The 21,918-nt window shown below is 38.6% G+C and overlaps 1 protein-coding gene across 1 annotated transcript; it reads left to right on the top strand.

Moving 5' to 3' along the window:
* Positions 1-1,779: 1,779 nt before the first annotated feature.
* Positions 1,780-20,508, top strand: LOC133800888 (uncharacterized). The gene is made up of 4 exons (XM_062238990.1): positions 1,780-2,219; positions 4,046-4,183; positions 19,881-19,958; positions 20,163-20,508. The coding sequence occupies exons 1-4, from the start codon at positions 1,890-1,892 to the stop codon at positions 20,433-20,435; spliced, it is 819 nt and encodes a 272-aa protein (XP_062094974.1). The 5' UTR covers positions 1,780-1,889; the 3' UTR covers positions 20,436-20,508.
* The last annotated feature ends 1,410 nt before the right edge of the window (positions 20,509-21,918 follow it).

Raw genomic sequence — 21,918 nt, 5'->3', positions numbered from 1 at the left:
CAACCATTCTGTAGCATCAGAAAATGGACGAACCTGGTCTTCAAATTCAACTTGGTTTATATATTTCGAAATTTCCTTCCTTTGGGCACAAGTATCATTCAGTTTCCTCATTTTAAACCATATAAAATTAAGGAAATATACAGAGAATAATTCTTTAATACACATACTCATTATAGACAAAGTTTCCATAAATAATTAAGGAAACTTGACTATATATAAAATGCACTTAATAAATAATTTATTCTTACCAAAATGAGATACAATCCACTTACTTACCCAATATATAATTTCGAAGAATACTAATTAAATAATAAAATAGATTTTTTTTTAAAATGTTAGCCAAAATAGGATTTTACAATATATACTAAATATATCTAAAAATTGATATGTTTAACGTACTTTTCGAGTATTATATCAAACGAGATCAAAACATGTACCACCAACAAACTAGGTTAACTAGTAGTACTGCTTAACATTTTGATTATTTTAACACTTAGGGTTTAATTGAACTATTTATAATGTTCATAATTAATAATAAAATACTAAATATATCTAAAAATTAATGAAATTTGATGACATACAACAATATTTATATATCACAGCAGTTTTTCTACTTACACATTCAATACAATTAATATTAATTCTTGTTAATGATAATAACAGTTCATTGGTATGATCAAATATTTCTCTATTCCTCAAAAGATGAATAATTATTTAACGTTTCAATAAATTATCAATAATGAAACGTACATATATATAATAACAAAAGAACAATACTCAATCATATGATTAGTAACACTAATAATGTTGACTAAGACCAAGATTGTATATATTCATAAACTTATGTGTAATACAACAGTTTATTAGACCTATGATACCAATTTTTAAAAACAAATGATAATCGTATGGTTAGATAAATATAATCGGCAATGATCACAACAATCTTAGTTCATAATTACAAAGTTAATTAGTATTATTGTTGATCTTAGATCAATCTAACAACCATATACCCTTGATTAGATGTTAAATAATTATTAATTAATGTATGATACTTTATAAAACTATAATCACTTATAAAAAAATTTAAAATTTGTGTATTTAAATTCCTTAAAACTTTACCGGCGCAATTTTATCTTTTATCGGCATGTTTATGACTTTTACCAGCGTGTTTAGAAGACTTTTGTCATCGCAATATCGTAATGCGCCGACAAAAATACCACCGTCAAAAGTAGGTTCGTATAAAAATCACTTTTGTTGGCGCAATAATGCCTAGTGTGTTGGCAAAAAGTATGTTGTAAAAAGTGTGCAAACTTTTGTCGGCGCAATTAGACATGGCGCCAACAAAAGTTCCTTTTGTCGGCGCGCATTTCGTAATTACGACAGGAAAACCTACTTTTTTCAGTGCAAATTGCCATTGGTGATAGTTAAGTTTTTTGCCAACGCAATTCTGAAACGCGTCAGCCCCGTTTCTTGTAGTGTGATATATCAATTTCAATTTCATTACATTAAATAAAACGCATACCTGAACTGAATTGCGTCCTGATTAGATTTGCAAAAGATTCTATCTCCTTTACCTCATCTTACAAGGTTCAAATCAGAATAATTTATTTATCGTTTTATTCAAGCTAGTTACACTTGCAGCTTCCTTCTTTCTTTTCAGTAATTAAGAAAGTTATATAAATTCCTTCCCTTGTGTCCAAGGTATGAATACCATCATTCAGACCATACATATGCACACATATTCTATATCTATATATATAATTGCTTCATCAACACAATTTAACCCCCCCAAAAAAATAACATAACACAAAATCTACTCCTCCCAAACACATCTAATTTAATGTGGATCAAATTATGATAAGCTTAGAGAAATAAGGCAAACAATAAACATGGCTACCTACCCTAATGTTTATGATTTTTTCACCACGACACCAAACTATGCAGTGGTTGCAAGACCTCTGGCCATCATTGGAGGCGCATACCTAGCATTCGCTTACTTGCATAGCGGCGGCTGGTGGAAAGAAAGAACGCCAAGAGTACGTAAGAGGTCGGTAACCCTAGCCACTCTGCAAGGCGGTGAAATGGCTTTGCAAAGGTTGAAGGACTATCAAGAAGCTCGAGCCAACGCTCAAAATCTAGATGGAATTGAGAAAACATTGAAAAAATTATTACTTTCTTCAGAGAATGAACTCCAAGAACTTGATTTTCCAAGTATGCAGGTTAGTTTAACATTTTCTGTATGATTAGTAATTTGATTAATTACTGCGTACTATAAACCTAAAAATCTTCCTTTTTTTCTTCATTTGCGTTATTAATTATATTTAGGTATGACTGTAGATACGGAAATGAATTTATGGTATTAGAGTTTTCTACAGCTCGAATAAGGATATGATAACATCAGAAAATAAAGAGAATATTACGATTATTTTTTGTTTTATTTATATTCATGTTTCAAGTTACTTGATTTTACATCCAATCAAAATCCTATGCAGTGCTCAGTTTGTGACTAATTAATAATATTTAGACATGTTATTTATATTAATTAACTGTCTAAATATTATTGGTAAAAAAATTAATTAGAACACCTTATTTTAAAAGAAATCTCTTGATTGAATTGTGAGTCGTTTTTTTTAGCATAGAAGTATAAAATCTCTTTGATAGTTTTTTTTTTCTTCTTTCTTATATGGAAGTAATTAGAATTTATGTAGAAAATAATTCAAATATGATCCTAACTAAAAATACTCTTTTTTAAATAAAATAATTAAACTTAGTGAAATTAACTATAATTGACAGATATATATAATATCATATTAATAACATAAATTATAGAGTATTACACCATTAATCTCATAACCTTCTGGATGACACAAATAACTAACACATATTAATCTCCTTATTTAACCTTAAATTAACTGAAAATATTGAAATATTTATATATATATATATATATATATGTGCAAAAGTAACCGTATATTATTACTTTTGATAAGCCATCGCTCAATCAATAATAAAGTAAAATATAATATTTTTTATAGACATAGCTCTTCTATATAAAAAGTGTGTTGATAATCGAAATTTTTTATTTTAACGGTTTTTTTTCTGTTAATATTAACTTAATATTTTTATATTTAACTGAATATTCTTATATATAACAGTAGATTATAAACATGATTTAAACTTAAATAAAATTAAATAAATAAATAATTAAAAAAATTAAAATATGATATTTTTGAGATATTTTACAATAATAATTATTTAAAAATGATAAAATCGTATATTTAATAACTTAAATAAAATTTAATTAAACTTAAACTTAATATTATATTAAACATATAATATTATAAACTAAAAATAGTTGACGTATGGATATTACTGTCTACCCTATAACTTTTTCTATTATTAATTTTTTTAAATATTATTATATTTTATATATATGTCATGTAGTCATGTAAATATATATCTATATCAACATTGTGTTTAGATGTCATATATATAAAGATTATTGATATAAATATTTATATTTATTATAAAAATATAATTCATTCTATTATATATATGTATATATATTTAAAAAAACATAATGAATCTATTTTTATTAAAATTATAGACAATATTTATAATTTTAAAACTAAGCAAATAAGGCATTGTGCCGTTGCTTCTACCTAGTATATATATATATATAAATATATATATATATATCTTCTAATTTACTTTCAAATATTTTTCAAGAATCACATTCTTTGCATACTTGTAACTTAATTTTCTTTCGACAATAATTTTAGCTTTACTCTAATTATTGCATTAATTGTCTGCTAATTTTAGCTTGACTGTAATTATTGTGTTATCTGCCATAATTAAGTTTTCGGTATTATAATTAGGGCTCACACATCTCCTATTAGTTAGATGTGTGAATGAAATTGACATATTATTAAAATATAATTAAATAAGAAGAATAATAGTTTATATATATTTTACTCATGTGAAATACTAATAAAATAAATATATATTTGTTATACTAATTTTTTTTTTTTTTTTTTGTCAAAAGAGGATTGTTGCCAAAATTGAAATGACTGGAAATGAAGAGAGAGCAGTGCAACTTCTGAAGAAAAAATTGGATGAAGAAATAAACCCTTATGAGGCTTATGAGATCGAGATGTTACTTGTGGAAATGCTCATTTACAAGGTGTCGTGTATATTAAGTTATTTTGAACTACTGAATTATATAAATAATAATAATATAATAAAATAAAATATGTAGTATCTGTTAAACACCATAATGCCTCCTAGAAATATGCTGATATTGAAACATACTCTACAAACACTTAAATATCACTCAATGCAAAAGCTTATAAAAAACAATGAAAACTAAATAAATATACTAATTGAAACTATATTTATTTTATATAATATAAAATTATTGGGAAATTCTATAGTACATTCGTTAAAATGGCAACACCAGTGCATCCTTTCTATTTTTGTCACTTTAATAGTTATAATTCCAAATATTATTTTTATGACGGTTTACGTGCAGCAATTTTTCGAGAAATTATGAATAATTTTTAATGTTGAAAAGATGGTTCAAACAATCTATTTCACATGCGTATATAAGAAAAAAAATCGGAATTATAGAGGGTGTTTGACTCCTTAACTAAAAAACTGTTTTTTGTTTTTAAAAGCTAAAAACTATTTTTTTAAAACAAGTTGGGGTGTTTGGTGTTGTTTTCATAAAACAATTTTTAAAAACAAAGTTACAAAAAATAGAAAATTTTGAGAACAACAAAAAGTTATTTTCTATTGTTCTCAAATTTTTTTTGTCTATCTTTTTTTTTCTCACATCACTTTTTTAATTATTATTATCTAACATCATTTATTATCACATCATTTTCTCTTTCATTAGTTTCTCTCTCTTCACTTTCTTTAACATCACTTTCTCTCTCATCACTTTCTATCTCTTTATTTTCTTTCTCATCACTTTCTATCTCCTTACTTTTTCTCTTCTCACTTTCTCTCTCGTTATTTTCTCTCTTCTCACTTTCTATCTTTTCATATTCCCTTTTATCATTTTCTATCTCCTTATTTTCTCTTGCATCACTTATTATCTCCTTAGTTTCTCTTGCATCACTTATTATGTCATCATTTTCTTTTTCATCACTTACTATATCCTCACTTTCTCTCTTATCATTTTTTCTCTCTCGCCATTTCCTCTCTCATCACTTTCTCTCTACTCACTTCTCTTTCTTCAGTTTCTTTCTCATCGCCTTCTCTCTCATTTTTTTTCTTGGATCAATTTCTCTCTTTCCAATTTCTATTTCTTCAGATTTTCTCTCATTACTTTCTCACTCATTATTTTTCATCATTTTTTCTTTCAAATTATTTTATCTCATTATTTATTACAAACTTTTAAAACATTTTTCTCTTTGTAAATATATTTGTTAATTTTTTATTTAAGATTTAAAAATAAATAAATATAAAAAATAATTTTTAGAAAACATTAACCAAACACCTCTTGTTTTTTTAAAACTACAAAAATTGTTTTCTATTCTCATTTTTGAGAACACAACTTTGAAAACAAAAAATAGAAAACAATGCCAAACAGGCCCATAACATCCCCACATACCTAAAATAGAAAGAAAAAAATGTACAAATATTATAGTTTTAGTAGAAGGATTATAGTCGTCCCCTAAAATTATTATATGTCACGACCCAAGCCCTAGGCTGTGGCAGATTTATAATATTTATAACTTGGGTGGTCAAAGGTCAAACTTTGACCCTTGTTGGAAAATAACTCTTATAATTGATTCTTTGGTTTATACTAAATGGTACCTAAACTATAAGTCAAAAATAATGGAATAACCCCTATAATTATATATAAAAATATTAATGATAAAAGCAGGATCATCTATCATTATATATTGAACAATAATATTCTCACAGTTATGTAATCACCAAATAGTTAAATTTAATAAGTCATAAAACACCAAAATAATAATTAGCATCAAGCATTCCTCATTCCTAACTTTTACATAACTAATTGAGATATACATACCATTAGGTTCCAAATTAAATACTGTTATCCAAAAAATAGACGCGGATGACGTGGCTGACTATTTTTAACACGTGGCTGACACCTAGCAGAGTTCTGTTCGACTACCGACCAGTAAGACACAACAAGTGCGGAGCTGAGTTTTGTCACGACCAGCGTGGTCGTACATTCCAGATATTTCAAGATAATCTTATAGGGATCATCGTCATATCCGAGATTATCTCCCATGATTTACTGAATATCCGATTAATTAGGAAAGAATATCTGTAACTAATTCATGTAATCTTTCTTGAGCCTATAAATAATGAGAAAATAGCTCAAGGAAATGACTTTTGGCTTTTGCTTAATCAGAATCATATATTCAAGAGAGAAATATAGCTATTACAATTGTATGATTTATCTCTCAGGCTGGTGAAACTCAGAGAACCCTAGTTCTTTGATCACTCCTTTGAGATCTCAAATCAATAATAGCTTAAGTGGACGTAGGTCATTACCAGTTCTGGGGCCGAACCACTATAAATTCTTGTGTGCTTTACTGTTTTTGTCATTGTTCTCATTTCAACATATCTTTCTACATCAAGAATTTTTGACTCCGTGTCAGTTGACCAAAATCAGGGTCAACATTCTGGTGCTTTTATTGAGAGCTTGATATAATATTGTTGAAGTATCAATGGCGAAAACCACAAAGAAAACTAGACAGGCGGCTAGTGCGGCGCCATCTCAACCGCCTCCTCCTCCGCCCAACGTGGCAAAGAATGAGCCACATCTAGAATTTGATGAGGAAGAATTGGACTCCAAGACGTTGAGGAATACCCTGGGGGTACTACAGGATGAACTGGCCAATCTGAGGGCCAGTCAAGAAAATGCTACTGAGATCATGGCGCGGCAGCAACAAGAGATTGAAAGACAGCGCCTGGAGTTGAGCGAAAGGCAGACGGAGATGGATCGTCGCCAGAGGGAGGCCATGGCAGCCCTCGAAGCAGCCTTACAGTTGGCTAGGAGTCAAGCTGCACCTGCATCACAGCCTGATCAACCTACAAATGGGCCACCTCAAAGTGGTCCCAACCCTAGCCTGCCTATTCAGCCCTCGAGCCCGCAAAGGCCCGAGCATCCAACAATGCCTCGGGATGATCTCCCACCGAGGGATCCTGAAGCGCAGCCTCCCTCCCAGGTTGGTCGCAGCAATCCCTCGCAGTCAAGGCAGAATAGGACCGGGCAGCAGCCCCGCAGTCCTAGACGCCGTAGGGGCAAAGCGTCGAATCCACTGAGCAGAGGGTAGTGTCCTTCTGGAAACAGAAGGAACTTGGAGATAGGCTCTGCGGTCCGGGGCCCCCCACGGCATGACAATGCACGGGGACCCACCGACCAATGCAGGCCACCCTCTAACGCTCGGGACATTCCAGTCCGAGGAGGCAACTGAGGGAACAGTCAATCCCACCATGGCCAGTCGAGGTTTAGAGATGGCCATGATTATAATGAGGCCGACTCAGGTAGAGGGAATGCCGGTCGGAGGAATGAAGGAAGAGGTGGGGGCAGAAGCCCACCACCTAGGGATGACCAACCCGAAAGACGTGACGCTGGGGGGCAGCCCAGACAAAATAACGTCTTCAACTGGCTCGGAACTAGCGAGCAGCGGAGAAAAGACGAGGATTTAAGAGATGTACTCAACGATCGCAAGGAACGGCACGATGAGTATATTCCTCCAACGGCAGAGGCCTCGGCGATTCCTAGCGTCGTGCAAGTCCAGATAGATGCCCTCAACCAGGCAGTGCAACAGCTGGTCAGGGGAAGAACGTCTTATATCGATCACGATAGGAGAAAAGGCACTCATTTCATTAAAAGGATAGCTATGGCAGAAACTCCTAGCAAGTTTAAGATGCCTACGCTTCCAAACTTTGATGGGCATGGTCACCCAGTATCTCATGTCAACAAGTTTGAGATACAAATGGACATTCAGAAAGTGTCCGAAGACGCTCGGTGCAGGATCTTTCCTGCAACACTTTCTGATGCTGCACAGGAGTAGTTTGTCAAATTCCCTCCTGCAAGTATTGTTTCTTGGGAGATGTTCGTAAAGGAATTTTACGGACATTTCTATGCGGGTCGTGTGCACCCAACTGAGGAAAATCAGCTGGTCTAAATACGTCAGCAAGACGGAGAACCACTGAAAGATTACGTCCAGCATTTTATGCGAGCAGCTGCTGGAGCAAAAACAGTGGGAGATGAAGGCAAGATGATGGCCATAACTGCAGGTGTTAAGCGCAGCACGCCTCTTTGGAATAGCCTCAGAAAGCATGGAGTCATGACTACCCAGGAATTTTTGGATCGAAATGATCGATACATCAAGCTCGAAGATGCCATAGCCAGTGAAGGAAAGCCCCCAGGCAAGGATAAGGGGATTGTCGAGCCCGCCAAAGCCGCCAATGGGTCAAAACCCAACGGCAACGGCAAAAGCAATGGCAAGAATGGGGGGAAACGGCCACATAATGAGCCTTCCACCTCTGACAATAAACGAGCCAAGGGTAATCGTTATGAACCTAGGTTCACTAACTACACTGCCCTTATTGAGTCTCGGTGAGAGGTGTATCAGGCCACGAGTTCCAGTGTGCCTTACAAAAGGCTTGCTCCCATTCGAAAGGAAATGTCAAAGAGAGACACTACCAAGTTCTGTCGTTATCATAACGACTACAGACATGATACAAATGAATGCAACCAGCTGAAGGACAAAATTGAGTTCCTTATTAGACAAGGACACTTGAGAAGATATGTACGGGCCTCGGGAAATTCCCAACGAGAAGCTCCAGATGGCAATGAGCATGCGCCCACACGCCAACGCTCGCCACCTTTGCAGCCTGACCCCGTAGCTGGCACTTTACTCACCATCTGCAGAGGCCCGCACCTCACGAGAAGCAGTGGAAAGGCGAGGGAACGATATGCTCGGACCCTATGTCACCACCAGAACATCGAGATGATGACTGTGGAGGACAGGGCATCGAAGAAGGCTCAGTCAGAGGACGGTGAGATAACCTTCTCTGATGGCGACGCCCATTATGTTCGATTCCCACATTCCGATCCACTGGTCGTGGACGTTCAAATCGCCAATATGATGGTGAAGAGAGTATTGGTCGATACAGGAAGTTCAGTGAACATCCTGTACAAGTCTTCACTGGAGTGCATGAAGTTGTCCGTTAAGGACTTGGAACCCTGCAACCAGACAATTTACGGCTTCTCTGGTGAGGGACTTGCCCCTACGGGGTCAATCAGACTGCCGATTACAACAGGTACAGCACCTGCTACCAAGACATTACTCGCTACTTTCGTAGTAGTCGATTGTCCTTCGGCGTACAACGCTGTGATCGGTAGGCCCATACTGGTTGATCTTCGGGCCGTCACCTCAATATGACACTTGGCCATGAAATTCCTGACAGACGCAGGGTTAGGACGCGTGTTGGGAAATCAGAGGGAAGCAAGGGAGTGCTACAATGCCTCAGTTACAAAGGCGAAGAAAGGAACATCGAAGAGCACTCTCTCAGATAGGTTGCAAATGGCTATTGATACACAAGCCCATTCCGGTGATGGAGTCACCAAATAGGGTGTTACCTAAAGTGAGGATACGGATTTAGATCCTCGCTTTGGGGATTTTGAGGAAGATGTTGGACCCGTTGAGGACCTGGAAGAGGTCCAACTTGACGAAAAAGACCCAACCAGAGTTGTGAAGGTCAGAAAAAACTTAGAAGCATTAACGAAGCATGCACTGGTGGAATTTTTGGGAAAGAACCAGGAAGTTTTTGCTTGGTCACATAAAGACATGGATGAGATAGATCCTGCAGTTATCAGCCATGTCCTGAACATTGACAAGAGTTTTCCACCCATGCAATAGAAAAGAAGGCTGCTCGATAAGGATAGATCGAAAGCCTTAAAAGAGGAAGTCGAAAGACTAAAGGAGAATGGGTTCATCAGGTGGTGTTTTATCCATCGTGGGTCTCTAATCCGGTATTGGTTCCCAAGCCTAACGGCAAATGGAGAACCTGTGTGGATTTTATGACCTTAATAAAGCCTGCCCAAAGGACTGCTTCCCACTCCCAAGGATCGACTAGTTGGTCGATGCAACTGCAGGACATGAGATCCTCTCCTTCATGGATGCATACTCAGGATACAATCAGATCAGTATGCATCCCCCTGACGAGGATCACACTAGCTTTCGAACCGATACAGGGCTATACTGTTATAAAGTAATGCCCTTCGGACTAAAAAATGCTGGTGCGACTTACCAGCGACTGGTCAACCACATGTTTAAGGAGTTGATCGGAGTAAACATGGAGGTGTATGTGGACAACATGCTGGTAAAGTCAAAAACAGTAGAAGGACATGTGAAGGATTTATAAGAATGTTTTAACATTTGAACAAATATCAAATGAAGTTAAATCCTCTCAAATGTTCCTTTGGAGTAGGATCAGGGAAATTTTTGGGGTTCATTGTCAATTCAAGAGGAATCGAGGCTAACCCCGACAAGATAAAAGCCCTGATCGACATGAAATCGCCAATGAAAATCAAGGATGTGCAAAGTTTAACTGGAAGAATTGCCGCACTAAGTAGATTAATTTCTAAGTCGACGGATAAATGCGTCCCTTTCTTCAATCTACTTAGAGGCAACAAGAAATTCGAATGGACAGGAGACTGCGAGCAGGCTTTCCAAGCCTTAAAGGCCCACATGGCACAGCCTCCTGTTTTATCAAAACCCATGGACGGAGAAACTTTGTTCATTTACCTGGCGATCACCGAATTTGTTGCCAGTGCGGTGTTAGTGCGAGAGGAAGGAGGCGTACAAAAGGCGGTTTACTATGCAAGCAAGAGGTTAATCGGGGCTGAATTGAGGTATCCTCCAATCGAAAGGTTAGCCTATTGACTGATCTTGGCCTCAAGGAAGTTACGTCCTTACTTCCAAGCCCATCCCATCATAGTCTTAACTGACCAACCCCTTCGGGAAGTTCTGCAAAAGCCAGAGGCAGCTGGACGCTTGTTAAAATGGGCAGTCGAACTTGGGCAGTTCGATATCACATATTCACCGCGAGCAGCAGTAAAAGGACAAGCCTTGGCTGACCTTACTGCTGAATTCACCGAGCTCCCAGACGGCGAGCAGTGTGAAGAACCTAATGTGCCTAAGCCACAAGTCAAAGCTCCTTCGTGGAGGTTATTCACGGACAGGTCCTCCAACAAATCTCACGTAGGAGTAGGAGTGACATTGATAACGCCGCAAAGGCATCAATTTCACTGCGCTATTAGCTTCGATTTCACCGCATCGAACAATAAGGCTGAATATGAAGCACTCCTCGCAGGACTAAGGTTAGCCAAAGACATGAATATAAAAGTGCTTGATATCTACAGTGATTCACAGCTGGTAGTGAATCAAGTCTTAAGGGAGTATCAAGCACGGGGCCTCAAAATGGTGGCCTACTTAAACAAAACTAAAGATATGTTGGCGCAATTCGAAAAGTATACCCTCCAGCAAATTCCCCGATATCAGAATTCAAACGCAGATGCCTTAGCCGAACTCGCAAGTGTGAAAGACGCTGACACTTTGAATATAGTTCCAGTAGAGAGATTATGCGAGCCGAGCATACAAGCAGACGAAACCAGTATGGAAATCCGGATGGAGGATACATGGATGGCACCATACTTGGAGTATCTCACAAATGGTGTACTACCAACGGATAGAAACAAAGCCAGAACTCTTCAAAGACAGGCTGCTAGGTATATACTGGTCGATGGTGTCCTTTACCAAAGAGGATACTCTATGCCACTGCTCAGATGCATTACACCGGAAAAGGCTAAAGAACTAATGAGGGAAGTACATGAAGGCTTTCGTGGGGACCACGCTGGGGGGCAGAGCTTGTCAAAAAAGATTCTGAGGCAGGGTTATTTCTGGCTGACTATGAACGAGACCTCAATGGAGTTTGTGCGAAAATGCGATAAGTGTTAGAGGTTTTCCAAGATTCCGCGCGCAGCTCCCAATGAGTTAAAGCAGATGCAGAGTCCTTGGCCTTTCGCAGTATGGGGTATAGACTTGATTGGATCCCTGCCAACAGGGAAGGGTGGAGTGAAATATACAGTCGTAGCAGTCGATTACCTCACCAAATGGGCCGAAGCTGAGCCGCTCGCTACCATAACGACCAAGAAAGTTCTTGACTTTGTCATCAAGAACATTGTTTGCCGATATGGTTTGCCTCGGAAGATTGTCTCTGACAACGGCACCCAATTCGATAGTGACTTATTCACGGACTTCTGCAAAAGACATGGAATCGTCAAAAGTTTTTCTTCAGTTACACATCCACAGGCAAATGGGCAAGTCGAAGCAGTAAATAAAACTCTCAAAGATACCCTGAAGAAAAGACTTGAAGACGCTAAAGGAGCATGGCTAGAACAACTGCCTGAAGTACTCTGGTCGTATAGAACTTCTCATCGAATAGCGACAGGTTATACCCCGTTCTCCTTAGCGTACGGGTATGAAGCTATGTTGCCCGTCGAGTTAGATCCGCCCTCGCATTGATGAATTACATATGACCAGGACCAGAACATCCAACTAATGATGGAATCCCTAGACTCACTTGAAGAGAAACGGGAAAAAGCCCAACTCTGAGTAGCTGCGTACCAGCAAAAGTCGCCCGGTATTTCAACTCAAAGGTGAAAGAAAGAAAATTCAACGTCGGAGATCTAGTACTTCGACGATTTTTCTTAAACACCTGCGACCCAACTGCTGGAGTACTCGGACCAAACTGGGAAGGACCTTACTAGATTGAAGAAGTCCTTCATCCAGGCACATACAAACTTGCACGCTTAAATGGAGATCTCGTTCAGCGGTATTGGAATGGAGAACACCTGCGCAAGTATTATCAATGAAAAGTCCTTCTTAAAGGACTGGCTTGTATTAATTTTTTAATCTTTACAAGTTTCGAAAAAGGGTTAGTCATGTTATATGACTAATCGCTTATAAGTGTAAGATCTTTCTAAGATCACTCGTAAAGACATGTTTAGTCCATTTTAATACGAGAATTATAAGGGACTGTGCGCAGCCAGTCATTCTTGCCAACCTTTGTAAATTTTATTTACAAGTATTTGTTCACTACGTTTGTTGTTTTGCTGTATTCTATATTTTACAAGCTATTCCGAGCAGCAATGTTCGAACAGGTCGTGGTCAAGGCAAGTGATCAAGGACCTAAAGCTCCTCAATCACTTGGGGGGCATATAAGGTACACTAATAGCAAAGCATACCAAGAGGTATGTAAACACACGAACAAAATGAGTGAAAGCATGCTACGGTACTTAGAGTATTTTTCAAATTTTATATTTTGATAAATCAAGTCAAAGTACTATGCTAAGTTCGGTCATGCGAACAGATGTTATAATAAGTAAAAATATTATAATATCCAAGCAATCCTTTTACACCACGAACAATACTGCTCGGATGCAATTGTTAAAATAAAAAAAAATGTATGCTGCCCATGCAACAAAATTAATAAAGGAAAATTCTATCTTTAAATCACGACCCATGGGTCGTGTAATTAAAGAAAAAGAACAAAAACTTCAAGGAGCTTGGGGAGCAGGAGGATTTGTTGGAGCAGTTTTATCAGCAGCACCTCCTTTGGCTTCTCCTCCCTCCAATTCGGCGGCTGGCTGGACACTTGGGGAAGCAGGGACTCTGGCTCTTTCTTCTTCAGCAGCTAACCGAGCAGCACAGCGCGCTAGCTCAGCATTCCTGGCCTCTTCCGGAAGGTAACTGAAGTCGACACCTTGGTTATGTCTCCAAAAGGCATAGAAACACCGAAGTGTCGCATTCTTATACCTCTCTAGATCCTTGGCGTTGGTTAGCTTAAGTTGTTCCACTTGGCTCTCAAGAACGGTGATAGTCTTGTCCTTAGTGAGGTGCTCCTCCTTAAGTCTCTTGACTTCGCGATATTGGACTCGAGTGGATTCCTGATAATCGTCCCTCTGCTTCTTCAGAGATGTCTTAGAAGCTTCAGTCTCCGCCAATTTTTCCACCAAGGCATCCTTCTGCTGGGTGACCACCTCCAACTCCCCAGCATGCCGAGCTTCTACAGCCTGAAGCTCCTCGATGACCTTCGCCTGAAACCCCTCGATAGCTTTCACCCGAGACTGCTCGATGCTAGCACTAGCGTGAGTACGAGCAGCAGTCACAGTCAGCATGGCCTACAGTCAAAGGATAAAAGTTAGAATCTATTAAAAGAAAGGAAAACACAAAAGCCAAAAGAAGGAAAAAATGCTTACGTTGGCTACTTCGTTAAGAGCCCTGTTAAGGATCTGGTCAACCCCCATATTCTCCACCTCAACTGTGACAGTCAAAATCCCGTGATCCGTAAGGGGAAAGACCGGGTAAGCTGTGCAATCCCACACCGCCTAGGGAAGGTCAAGTGTAATGATTCTAAGACTGTGTAGGTATGGGACTACACAGTTGAAGAGGGCTTAAATGGATTGATGGGTACTACCTATATCAGGAAGGTGCATCTTCTTTTCGGTAGCCCATCACTTGAGAACTCCATGGTTAAGCGTGCTTGGCCTGGAGTAATCTAGGGATGGGTGACCTCCTGGGAAGTTTTCCCAGGAAGTGTGCGAGTGAGGACAAAGCACGCTGGAAATACCTGTCTTGGTTTGTAGGGCCAGTCGTCATTCCAGAAAGCTGCCACAGTGACGTGGGGCGTCACATCAACCATCGCCTCCCTACAACGATCATGCTTCAGAATATGAGCAAGGCGATCCTTTGCTGATCGGAGGACGCGGTTCGAGAGTTTGGCCCCAGGAAGTTCAGCTTGCTGGGAATGTTCTTTCGTGGCTGCAAGCGAAGGATTCGTAGCAGTGGGCGGGGCCTCCTTCTTAGCAGGGGCGGAGGTTTGAACAGAAGGATGGCCAGAGGGCCCATCCTTAGGAGGTTCAGCTGTTCGACCCTTCTTGGCCGAAGGTGCTTGGCTGGACTCACCGTTCTGCCTCCTAGCCGACTTCTTCCGTCGAACCAGGGGAACCTCCTCCTCCTGGGTCTGGTATAGATCAAAAACATTGGGGGAAGCCATCTCTACATATAAAGAGAAACATGCAGACAATCAGACAAAGGTACATAAAAATCATGGCAAATCAGGAAAAAGGTCACAAAGTTTAATACCCGAGCTCAACTACTTGTCGCTACACTACTGACTCTATTAGATGTATACTCAATATCTGGCACGAAGAAGTCTGGCCCTAGATTTGGAGTATACATAAAATTGTCGTCCTCTTCAAATAAGTGACAGGGAATTGGCAAGCTATTTAAAAGCGAAATTACAGTATCGTTTTCGTCCGAGGACTCGTCCAAGTCTATGACAGCCTCAGTAGTCTTTTGTTTCCCTTTCACTTCGAGGGCAGCAGGCCTTTCGACTTGGGGGGCACCAGTTGGTTCCCTGATTGTAACCCCAGTCGGTCTCCTCTGAGGAGGAGACGCCAGGGGTTGCTGCTCGGGATGCCCCTTAGCAGTGGCGTTTTCCACCGCAGGTTCCCCCGTTTCCTGACGAGGAGGTAGAAGGCCATACAACCTCAAGTTTTCTTCAGTGACCAGGGACTTAACGCTTTTTTCAGCATCAGCCATCCTGGCCAAGGTATTGGACCTCAACACCATGTCAGGTGTTGGGTTCGGATGAAGCCATGGTCCTAAAAAACACAGGAAATTTCAGAGAAGTGCAAAGGAACTTGCTAAGAAAAGTAGCGACCAGTGGGAAAGAGCATTTACCTCCTCGAGCGAAGGTCAGGTTGTTCGTAGTCATGTCTGGAGTGAGGAAATACTCCAGATTGTATTTCCCCACGTTGGAGATGTAGGTGGTGTCAGTCAGGAACCTGGGATTTGTCTCCTGATGACAGAAATGGAAAAAGCCCGTCCCATATTGTTGAGGGTTGGACTTAAGGTCAAAGAGAAAATTGACCTCGTGGGGAGTTGGCTCTGGCCAATTTTTGAGTTTATAAAGGATATAGAGTGCAGCAAGCATTCTATATCCATTTGGGGAAATTTGAAAGGGGGCAACACCAAAGTAGTTTGCCACCCCCTAGTAAAAAGGATGTAGAGGAAGGGTAGCCCCAGCCTCTATATGGAATCGTGACCAAGCGCTGTAGACGCCCCCTGGTAGGTTAGCCCTTTGGTCAGCAGCAGGGATCTTAAGGTTAACCCCAGTAAGAGGATACTTCCTAATATAATTGGCAAGCATCTGGGGAGTCACTTGGCTGGTAGGAGAAAGGTACCACTCGACATCAGGAAGGTTTTGATGCCGAGGGCGAGCCCTGACTTGAATACGAGGGTCTGGGGCAGCGTTTTCTCGACCACTGGTCGAGGGAACCCTAGCCTACGAATCAGATTGGGCAGAAGGACTGGGATTGTTTTCAGGATTTGGTTTTTTCTTGCCTGGAGATTTAGAACGGGCCATTTGACGTGGTGATGGTTGAGGTCTAGAAGAAGTTCTTGAAAACGGAATCTCGCTAACACGTTGAGCCTTCTGTTCTTCGCCTTCGAGCAGCTGTGCGAGAAGATCGTCGTCTATGGGCCGCTCACCTCCCCACAAATCTGGCATGAATATCTGCGAACAGAAGAATGGGGAGGTGAGGAAGGAGAATCTAGAAGGTTTGTTAGAATAACGCTGGTCGTGTACAAAAGTCACACTTTTATACAACAGCATTCTAACAAAAAATTATTTTTTTCACACGAACAATTTGAAAAACAGATCAAAAAGTGAAAGCAAAAAGTTTTTGAAAAGCTTTTTCAACTCCTTTTAGGGCGGGAAAAACTTAGTTTTTCAACTGGCATAAAAATCGAATCTTTACTTCGGTTTTACGTCCTAAAATTGTGATCTCGACTATCAAACTAACTCGTAACTTTTTAATGACCACAAAACAACGTCCTATCTACTATCACCCAATTAATCCCCTAGTGCATCTCAACCCAGGAATATAATAGCTTAACAGTCAATCCACAAAGACATGTACGGCAAAAATAAAGAGCGTAGAGGTTTTGAGACTTACCAGAGAAACAATCGTGGAGGTTTGAAAGAGTTTCGAGCGCGGACGAACTGACGGGTTGAATCTTGAAACGCAGAAAAATGATCTCCAGAATAGAATGGAAGTTCTGGTTTTAGGTTTTCTTGAAGGAGAAATGGCTTGCGTAAAAAGGAAAAGAAGACTCTGGGAAGCCTATATATATTTTGGACGTAACATTAAAAAGGAAGTAATCATTAGTTCCTCTTTTTCGAAGCATGGGGAAGGGTAATAGCCGTCAGTAGGTTGCTTGGGAACCGAAAAGCCATGATTGGACAGGAGTAGGTTACTGTTCCCGAAGATGTACGAACTCCTCTGACAGGTCTGGCGGGGTAATCGAAGGGTCATTTCCTTAAAGTTTATTTATTACTGGTCGTAACAAATAAACTTGGGGGGCAAATGTTATCCAAAAAATAGACGCGGATGACGTGGCAGACTATTTTTAACATGTGGCTGACACCTGGCAGAGACCAGTAAGACACAACAGGTGCGGAGCTGAGTTTTGTCACGACCAGCATGGTCGTACATTCCAGATATTTCAAGATAATCTTATACGGATCATCGTCATATCCGAGATTATCTCCCATGATTTACTGAATATCCGATTAATTAGGAAAGAATATCTGTAACTAATTCATGTAATCTTTCTTGAGCCTATAAATAATGAGAAAATAGCTCAAGGAAAGGACTTTTGGCTTTTGCTTAATCAGAATCATTTATTCGAGAGAGAAATATAGCTATTCCAATTGTATGATTTATCTCTCAGGCTGGTGAAACTCAGAGAACCCTAGTTCTTTGATCACTCCTTTGAGATCTCAAATCAATAATAGCTTAAGTGGACGTAGGTCATTACCAGTTCTGGGGCCGAACCACTATAAATTCTTGTGTGCTTTATTGTTTTTGTCATTGTTCTCATTTCAACATATCTTTCTACATCAAGAATTTTTGACTCCGTGTCAGTTGACCAAAATCAAGGTCAACAAATACATATATAATGTTCACAAGATAGGACTATGATGCTAAATAGAACTAGGCTAAACACATTGGCTCCATCAATAATTCACCTTATCCACATTCGCTTCACTAGGTTCCTGGAATGGGAGAGACATAATGGGTGAGCTTATAAAGTCTAGTAGGAAAGCAACTAATATCATAGGACCCAAAAAGTTTAATAAAACCCCTGCATGGTTAGTTTTAAAAACAAAACATACATCATCATGTATAAACCAAAATAGAGAGAAACCACACATAATCACAAGAGCATAGCTACACGTGCACATCACACCGTCCACTAGATCCCTAGTTCTTGTTACCCATCATAGAAAAACAAGCATCCTAAATCGGGTAGCTGGGCCTGAGAACCACCACAAGGGGAGGCTCAGAACACTTCCTGTATACAAATGTTAAGTCTTTACACCTACAGGTGAGTGGACACATGATCTACCTATGATGACATATAGACTAGGTCGTGAAACAACAACACGCACAAATCATGATCACTATGGCTCTCATTAGTATAACCAAATGTAGGTAAACATGAAAGGAAAGAAACATATTCCCTTTATATTTTAGAAAATTTGGCAGCATAACAGCTACATTTGAATAAAATCCAAAAATCATAATCTGCATAAATAAGTGAACAAAAATATATTTGGCACTCAGTGACCTCTGAACAGTCCAGAAAAACATGCATATTAAGTTTTCTATTTTTCAAACATTTTATAAATATCAAAATTGAAATATGTTTAATGCAATTCAATACAAATAAAATAAGTCCGAGAACCATGTTGAGTCCCTACTTCCTTAGAATTTCAATCCGAGTCCAAAGCAATGCTCCTAAGCATAACAATGATCCTCGAGTGATTTAGTCCAATTTTAATATCACGTTTTTCCTACGTGCATCAAATGAGCAAATGATTATCATCATTGCATTCCTTATTCAAAATTGTGTCCAACGACATACAATATGACCATATTTAAAATTTCAAGTTCTAGAGCCTCACCCAAGCGGTGCACAATAGTGGTTGGTGGCGGCATTGAACGGAGTATCGAAAACGTCGACGAAGGTAGGCGTGGCATATATCAAAATGACCACATTGGCGAGTAGATCACATTCATGCCAACCATCGGTCCAAAAAGTGCTCAAACTCGCCGGAAAGTGGCAAAGATACCCAAAATCTTGCTGGACAAAAACGACGAGTTGACCGGAATGGCTTAGTGGATTTTGCTCCTCTCTCCACGCTGGTTCCAAAGGTACCAACCACTCATTGAGGGGTGGTTGGAGTAGGCCGGAAAACACAGTCAAAATTGACAGACCAAAACTTTGACTGACTATTCCGAACAATTGACGGTGAGTTGGACGGCGCCACTTGGTGGTTAAGGTCGTCGGAGCAAGGCGAATCCAATGAGCCACCGCGTGTCAAAAATGGTGGTCGCCAGTGGTTGGGTCTCTGTGGTGGTGGTGTTCCCATGGAGAGAAGAGAAGAAAAGAAAGAAAAAAAAGAAAGAGAAAGGGAAGAGAGAGAGCAGTCAGTGGGAAGGGAAGAAAAAAAATATTCGTCTCATTTACTTGGCAGGTCCCACTTTTTTAAAAAAAATTCTTTAATATATAAAAAAAATTCTTTACATTGTACATGTAATAAAAGGTTTGTAAATGTAAGTGAAATTTAAAATAAGACAAAAAAACATATTAAATAAATTTATATTAATACAAAATAAAACTACTTGTACATGGAATTGGTCACTTTTTTAATGATGTTTTTAGTAATTGATGTACTTTTAGGGTAACTATAAGGGGGCAAACATAAGGAAATGCTTAACTGAACAAAAGATTTCTGATGCACGTCGTCCCCTATATCAGGTATTATTTACGATTGCACTATCTTAATTTGTCATCAAATAATTTCTGTAATCGATGATGAACATTTTTCTTTTCTGTAAATTATTCTGCCAGCTGAAATATATATTGTGGAGAAAATAAAATCGGCTCTGTATATAATAATGATGTTTCTTAAACTATTTATATAAATATATGCATATTTATATATATAATTTTGTGTTGCAGGCTATTATCTCCATGGCTTTAGAGCCCTCCAAAACAGAAGAAGCAGAAGAATATTGGAATGATTTTATTGAGTTAAGAACACATTTTAGTGTAGAACCTGCCTTTAGAGAAAGCATGGAAGAAATCGGCATCTTTAAAATCAGTACAAATTTCCAAGAGTTTCAAATGGTAGTGAAGAAGCTTCAGGAGGACATCAACAAGGAACAAGAGAAGAGGTTAAAGTCTGATTGGTTTGCAATTAGAAGATTGTATTTTTTAAAAGACTTAAGATAAAAATCCAAAATTAGTGTATGAAAATATGTTTCTAAAATGGTTACTGATTACAGTATCTTATTTTTAGTTTTTTTTTTAAAAAAAAAATCTGTTAACTACTTGAAAATATATGAAATACAGGCCCCTATTGTTTTAACTAATACCATATTTTTCATCAATATAATATCTTTCATATTTTCTATATGAGCCATTTAAGCCTCAAAACTTATGTTTTAATTTAATAAAAATAACAATAGAACCTAATAAACTATAGAATTTTAATGCAAATCCAAATCCGAATTCAAAACAACACAAATCATACATCAAAACAAAAGTTGATTGTATATCATTGCAATGTACATGATAACAAAATTTACAACACCGTACTAAAAAAAACTTTGAGAATGAGATGTATATTCTAATTTCCTAAAATTTTGCTAAAAAAATCGATAGGTTTTTCTACAAGGGAAATTTGAGTTTCTATGCTTAATGGGGGTCCTAATTAAATGATACCAATTATTTTTACTATACCCAAAATACCCTTACCATAATTCCCCCCGTCCCTAATTTTTCAGTCTCCATTCTCTCTCACACTTTCTCTCTCGATTCATCTCCCCCTGCCCGACCCGCGACAACAACTAAATCGTCTCCTCCCTCTTGCCTCTCTCTCGCCGTCATGCGGCCTCCTACCTGTCGCCTCCTCCCTCCATTTCTCCCTCTGAAGCTCGCCCCGTCCCTCTCATCTCTCAATCTCGCATCACAAAAACCCACAACCCGTTCTTCTCGCATCTCAATCTCGACCAAAACCCAAGGCCTCCGGGTTCGATTGTCTCCCTCTCGATCTCGCATCACCGGACCAACCTAAGGAGGAGCTCATACCTTTGAAATTACAAAGGTAACCATTATTTACCTCTTAATTTTTATTTCTTTGAATTTGTTTTTAGTGTTAGATTGTAGGATTGTTTGTGTCATTTTTTTCTGGTTTTGGGTATGAATCTGGTTGGGAAATTTTAATGGAGTAGTGTGGGTATGTTCAAAGTAATTTCTGGGAATTTTTTTGGGTTGTCTGATGTTGCTTGATGATGGTTCAATGCATGCTTGATGGGGTTTGATAGGTTAGGCCATAAAGGGTTCTAGGTTATTACTCGATTGGGATTGTTGCATGCTCGATGGGGTTTGATAATTTAGGCCATAAAGGGTTCCATGTTATTATGATTGGTTCACTACTACAAAAAATGTCATTTGCGTCAGTTTCTAATAGTCACAATTAAGTTTTTGCGTCAGATATATACGTGACATGGAATCTCATGACGCAAACCAGGCTGGCATTTGCGTCAGTGGGGAACCGTCACAAATCTAGCATTTGTGGCAGTTCCCCACTGACGCAAACGCGCTAGGCGTTTACGTTAGTTGGGGACTGTCATAAATGCCACGCTTGTGACAGTGTCCCACTGACACAAATGCTATATTAAAAAAATAAAAAATAAAATGTTATGAACCCCGA

Source organism: Humulus lupulus, chromosome 9, assembly GCF_963169125.1.
Source record: "Humulus lupulus chromosome 9, drHumLupu1.1, whole genome shotgun sequence".
NCBI lineage: Eukaryota > Viridiplantae > Streptophyta > Magnoliopsida > Rosales > Cannabaceae > Humulus > Humulus lupulus.
Note: the sequence above shows the minus strand (reverse complement) of the source record. Positions and strands in the feature narration are given on the sequence as shown.